At 56.3% G+C, this 6,125-nt stretch overlaps 1 protein-coding gene across 1 annotated transcript in view; it reads right to left on the bottom strand.

The window, feature by feature from the left end:
• The window catches only part of ninl (ninein-like), a 20,961-nt gene that overhangs the window by 5,436 nt on the left and 9,400 nt on the right, over positions 1–6,125 (bottom strand). Inside the window, exons 8-20 of the mRNA XM_017308836.1 lie at positions 5,323–5,487; positions 3,276–3,412; positions 3,066–3,206; positions 2,782–2,956; positions 2,584–2,694; positions 2,259–2,345; positions 2,062–2,173; positions 1,813–1,952; positions 1,424–1,727; positions 1,255–1,358; positions 1,095–1,175; positions 897–1,012; positions 686–823 (exon numbers count right to left, since the gene is read on the bottom strand). Coding sequence (XP_017164325.1) covers positions 686–823; positions 897–1,012; positions 1,095–1,175; positions 1,255–1,358; positions 1,424–1,727; positions 1,813–1,952; positions 2,062–2,173; positions 2,259–2,345; positions 2,584–2,694; positions 2,782–2,956; positions 3,066–3,206; positions 3,276–3,412; positions 5,323–5,487 — 1,811 coding nt within the window. The remainder of the gene's footprint in view (positions 1–685; positions 824–896; positions 1,013–1,094; positions 1,176–1,254; positions 1,359–1,423; positions 1,728–1,812; positions 1,953–2,061; positions 2,174–2,258; positions 2,346–2,583; positions 2,695–2,781; positions 2,957–3,065; positions 3,207–3,275; positions 3,413–5,322; positions 5,488–6,125) is intronic.

Here is a 6,125-nt window from a genome sequence, read left to right as displayed (position 1 = left end):
TTCTGATTGGCCGGTTAGAGATGGAGCCGTGCGTTCTGATTGGTCATAGAGACCCGGTTCCAGTCCACTGTAGCTGACACACCTGTGAGGTCCAGTCTGGTCGGCCTGGTCCTCCCAGTCGGTCCGGACCTCCAGCTCCAGAACCAGGTTCTCCAGCTCCTCCAGCTGCCGGGCCAGCTTCCTCTTCTCCATCTCAAAGTTCTGCTGAGTTCTGCTCAGCTGGTTCTGGGAGTCCAGCAGGGCCCGTTGCAGCAGGTCGATCTGCTCTGAGGTTCTGCAGTTCAGAACCGGGCCGGCGGCACTGAGGGAGCACAGCTCCTCCTCCATCTCCATGATTTGGGAGGACAACTGGTCCACCAGAACCATGTAGGTTCTGTTCTCCTGGCCCAACTGGGTCGCCTCCCCCTGCAGCAGCGAGGTCCGGTTCTGCTCCTCCTGCAGCGCCTCCCGCAACACCGTCTCAACGCTCCTGATCCGGTCTAGGGAGTCCGACCCGGTTCTGAGGAGCAGAACCTCCTGTGGCTCCGCCCCCAGCTGCTCCACCTGGACCAGGAGCTCCGCCCCCTCCAGGCCGGCCTGGGATTGGCCAAACCGTGGGGCCGCCTCCTCCTTCCTGCTCAGAGCGGCAGCTCGGCTGTGATTGGCTGGAGGCTATGTGACGCTGGTCTGTGATTGGCCCACCTACCTGACGCGCATCACTTCCTGCTGTGCGTGCAGCTTAAGCTCCGCCTCCAGCTGCTCCTTCTCGGCGCTCAGCTTCTGCACCAGGTTGCTGATCTCTCTGGCGTAGTTCTGCTCCAGCTCGGCCTGCTCCCGCTGCACCCTGAACAGAACCAAAACCGGGTCACTGTGGCGTTCTGACCCGGCAGACCCCCTGGGAACCAGCAGGGACGGACCTGCGCTGCTCCTCGGCGCTAAGCCCCGCCCCCTGCTGGGTCTGGAGGCGGGTCAGCGCCTCCTTCAGCTGCTGCTCCACCTGGACCTTCTGCTCCTCCAGCTCACTGATCTCCACCTGACGAAGAAACATCATCATCATCAGCAGCAGCAGCAGCAGCTGGACCTCTGGTTCTGGTTCTGGTTCTGGTTCGGCTCACCTTGAAGGCCTGGCAGATGTCCTTCCTCTCCACCTCCATGTTCTGCTTCATCATGTCCAGCTGTCGCTCGTAGTAGTTCATCTGAGGAAGAGGAGGACGAAAAGTCAGAGGTTCTGCTGGGCCAGAACCGGAACCACCGGGCCGGCAGCAGAACCGGTACCTGGGTCTCCAGCTGGATGTGCAGCTGCTGCAGCGCCTCCTGGTGGCTCTCCTTCAGCTGCTGCAGTGCCAGCTCCGACTGGATGCTCCTCATGTCCGGGTCACCTGGAGAGGAGAGACCGGGTCAGAACCAGAACCAGAACCAAACCCAGAACGGAACAGGAACTCACTGAGAGACATGGCGCCGCTCACACACCAACACACACTCTGCTGCTCTGCAGGTGTGTGTTGGTGGGCGGGGCTTAGCCAGACCTGCAGGTCCGGTTCTGGCAGCCTGTGACTCAGCGGCTCGGTCCGACCCGTTCTCCTGGTTCCAAAGCTTCCAGAACCTTCCCCCATCAGAACCGGGCTGACGGCTCTTATTGTGAAGGGAAGGCAGTGGTTGCTATGGTGATTCTGTTGCACAACATCGCTCCTGATTGGACAAGAATCGGAGCCAGAAAGGATCAGAACCTTCTGGTTCCTCTTGATTATGGGTCAACAGAACCTCCAGGTCCAGTCCCTCCGGTACCAACCAGAACTAGCAGAAACCATCAGAACCAATCAGAACGAGACCCACTGGGAGGGAGAGAAACATGCTGCTCTCTGATTGGACAGAAACCAGGAAGGAGGAACTGCTCGAGTCCAGAAGGTTCTGAATGTTTGACCAGGTCAGAACCAGAACCATCATCACTCTGAGCTGAAGGTTCTGGAGGACGTCTGGAAAAATGGACCAGAACCGTAACCAGGTCCGGTACAGTTCTAGTTCCTTCATCAGCCAATCAGAGAGCAGGAAACAGGTTCTGACCCGGCCAGGCTGCTGCGGTACCTGCTGCGTGGCGCTGGCTGCCGGCGCCCCCCGCTGGCCTGGAGGACCTCCTGCTGCTCCTCTGGGCCTCCAGCAGCTCTGAGCTCAGCTCGTCGTTTCTGTCCTGCAGCTCCTGAACGCACCGCAGACGCAGAGAGACAGGTGAGCGTCCTGCTGGGCTCTGAGGTTCTGCCGGGTCCGACTGGTACCGGTCCTACCCTGCACTGGCGCTGCGACTCTCGGAGCAGCTCACAGAACCGTTCCTCGTGGCTCAGGCCGGCGCCGGCCGGGTCCAGACCACCGAGCTGTCAGAATATTCAGAGCAGAGCAGTCAGCGGAGCGGGCCCAGCGGTTCTGATCCGATTGCAGCAGAGACATGGGCTCATCAAACATTCATCAGGAGAGTGGGAACAGAAACCAGACCCGGCCGGGTTTCACCAACACCTGGCCCGGATCAGCTGGACAGGAGCAGAGCTACAGGACAGAGAGGAAACCTGGGCCGGGTCGGGCCGGGTCGGGCCAGGCCGGGCCGGTTCTGGTCACCTTGTGTAGCAGCAGCTGGTCCAGATCCGTCTGCAGCCTCTGAACAGAACCGTCTGATTCCCTCAGCGCCGACTGCAAGGAGCTGAGCTCCTGCTGCAGGCGCCGCTTCTCCTGCAGCACAGAACCAGCAGAACCGGGTCAGGACCAGCAGAACCGGGTCAGGACCAGCAGAACCGGGTCAGGACCAGCAGAACGGACCAGTGCGGTGGCGTCCAGCTCCTCCTGAAGCTCCGCCTCCTTGCCCCGCAGCAGCTGCAGCTCCTGCCGCATCGCGCTGCGCTCTCGCTCGCCCTGCTGCAGCAGCGCCTCGTTCTCCTGCTCCGCCTGCAGCCGCAGCGCCGCAGCTCGCCGCCTGAAGTCCGACTCCAGATCCCTGTTGGGTCAGAACGGGTCCATCAGAACCGACGCTTTATGGGTCAGAATTTACAGAACCTCCTCTGTCTGTGGGTTACATACAGTCCGGCTCCAGAACCGGGTCCTACCTGATCCGGTTCTGGTTGAGCGCCTCCATGCTGGCATGCCGATCGTCTGCCTCCCGGACCAGCTGCAGGTTCTGCTGGTCGGCCCGGTCCAGATCGGACCTCAGCTTGTCCCGCTCCCTGCTGACCTGCTCCAAAGCCTCCCTGGAAGACAGGACGGGTCAGAACCGGGTCCGGGCGGGCCAACCCGGGCCGGTCGGTTCTGGAGCCTACTGCAGGTGCTGGATCTCGGTCCTGTAGGAGATGAGCGCCGCTTGATGGACAGAGTTGGCGCTGAGCAGCAGCTCGTTGTCCAGAACCAAGGTCAGGTCCGATAGGCTGAGCCGCTCCTCCAGGGGGAAGTCCAGACTCTGCACACACACACACACACACACACACACACACACACACACACACACACACACACACACACACACACACACACACACACACACAGCTTTACAGAACCAGAACCAGACCCCCTACCAGCAGGAGGCACCGCTCAGACTAATGCTGCAGATCGAAGGTTCAGGATGCAGGTTTGTCCGGCTGATGATCAGATTATTGGATCAAATTTGTCCGATTTATTGGTAAATCCTGATCAGATCGTCATGGTGGGAACTTTAACCTTCACAATGACTCTGATGTTGTTAACCTGAATATAGCTTCAACGCTCAGAACGATAGCTTCAACGGTAGCTCAGAACGATAGCTTCAACGCTAGCTCAGAACGATAGCTTCAACGCTAGCTCAGACTGGTAGCTTCAATGCTAGCTCAGACCGTTAACTTCAATGGTAGCTCAGAACGATAGCTTCAATGCTAGCTCAGACCGGTAGCTTCAATGCTAGCTCAGACTGGTAGCTTCAAAGCTAGCTCAGACCGGTAGCTTCAAAGCTAGCTCACACCGGTAGCTTCAAAGCTAGCTCAGACTGGTAGCTNGTAGCTTCAAAGCTAGCTCACACCGGTAGCTTCAAAGCTAGCTCAGACTGGTAGCTTCAAAGCTAGCTCAGACCGGTAGCTTCAAAGCTAGCTCAGACCGGTAGCTTCAAAGCTAGCTCAGACAGTGGACCCAGTACTCTTTTTTAAGAACCACTGAACTAGAACCTGATGTGTCACAAACATGTTGATCTTCCAAACCTTCATCGTTTATGTTGGACCCAATCAGAACCAGATTATTAAACTGTTTCCTTTGATGGATCATATCCATCTGAGATATGATGAACCTTTCCTCACATCCACAGGCGTTAAGATCAAACCTCCAATAAATCACCGATCTATACCTGATAAATCAGCTGTTCTTCCTCTGATCTGAGATCGAACATCTGGGTCATGTTGGTCTGAAGGGAGCAGCAGTAAACTGGTTTAGTCCCATTTGTCCCACTGATCCCAGTTTGTTCCTGAATGATAAATGTTCTTCAGACTGCTGGGTTACTGGTGGAGTCCTACTGGGCTCTGGGCTCGGCCCAGTTCAGCTGACAGGGTCATGCTGATGATGCTCAGATATTTCCATAAATCCAGATTAATCTAATCTGAGGATTACAGACATGAAATGAAAACCTGCTGTTTATCAGATTATTATTATTTTTATGTTATTTGTTGTTGACAATAAGTGTGTAGAGATGTTCCTGCATAAATAAAGGGTTAATAATAAGAATAATAAAGGCACCCTGAATATTTCCCGTATTAAAACTTTCCTCTGCTGATCCCTGGCCGGCTGGCCGGGGTCATCCTGAGCTCCTCCTGTAGTCATGATGCTACCGGCTGCTGCGGGACAAACTGGCCACTCCTCCTCTCTTTCTTCTTCTACTACTCTCCAGTTTGCACCGTTTGCTGTCATTTTCTCTCCACCTGCTCTGTGTTCTGATTGGCTGATTCCTTCCTGGAGGCGGCTGACATGATGCTGCCATCACCTGATCGCTCTCCCTCTCCTGCTGGTTCTACTTTCATCAACATCAGTTCATCTGTTTCTTCTTCTGCTGCGTCTTCTCTAACCTCTGGTCAGTCGGGTCACATGGTACTGAGCCCGGTTCTGGTTCTGCTGCGTCTTCTCAGTGGAAACGTATCTATTCTATTTGCATTTTCTATAGATCTAAAATCATCAGCATCAGTTCAACACTGAAGTGTTTCCAGATCAAGTACCGACCCGACTGGATGTGAGTAATCTGAGGTTCTGCTGTGTGGTTTGGATCGGGTCAGCAAGCAACCAGAACCAGAGAGAGAGTTCTGGGACTCCTCTTCCTGTGGTTCTGGTGTAATCCAACAGAACCGGGTCTGGACCCACCTGCAGGATTTGCTGGCTGTTCCTGATGCCCGCCTCGGCCCACAGCGCCGCCACGCGCTCTGGGCTGGTGCCGCCCGACCCGTCGTCCAGCCGGGTCAGAACCCTGGGGCCCACAGTGGCCGACAGCAGGGAGCGGACCGGGCCGTCCGGTACCAGCTGCTTGTTCTGGATGGAGAGAGAGAGGAAGGAATAAGATCTGCTAATCTGGATCATCCCGAACAGAACCGCCTGATTCTACAGAACATGTGTGAACCGACGGCCCAAACACTGAGGAGAACCTGCGGTTCTGGTTCTGCAGCTGGGCCCGGACAATCATCTGACTATGGTCCATGCCGACCCGCTGGGTCACCAGCCTGGTTCTGCAGAACATGGTTCTGGTTCTGCCTGAGGAGAAACACCTGTTCACCTGCAGCACCTGGCGCTCCTTCTGGCCCCGCCCACCTGCTGACACAGCCAGCTGCTGATTGGTCAGCAGGCGGTGCTGCCTTCAGGAGCATCAGGTCCAACTGGACCAGAGTGAAACCTTTACATGTCCTAACCGGGTCAGAGAGGTTCTGAATCAGGAATCAAAACCGGACCAGAACTTTAGTCCAATGGGCTTTTTGCATGTCAGCTTCTGCGTTCGGGGAAACGCGGCTCAGTCGCTTCGGTCCGCTGGAAATGTTTTTACACTCGGAGCTGCAGGCCTGGTAACCGTCACCTCGTTAAACCCTTTGGAGGCGCGGTCTCAATGGCCGTCTGTCTCAATGGCCGTCTGTCTCAATGGCCGTCTGTCTCAATGTCCGTCTGTCTCAATGGCCGTC

This window comes from Poecilia reticulata, linkage group LG15, assembly GCF_000633615.1.
Source record: "Poecilia reticulata strain Guanapo linkage group LG15, Guppy_female_1.0+MT, whole genome shotgun sequence".
Taxonomy (NCBI): Eukaryota; Metazoa; Chordata; class Actinopteri; order Cyprinodontiformes; family Poeciliidae; genus Poecilia; species Poecilia reticulata.
The sequence above is the reverse complement of the archived record's forward strand: the minus strand, read 5'-3'. Positions and strand labels throughout refer to the sequence as shown.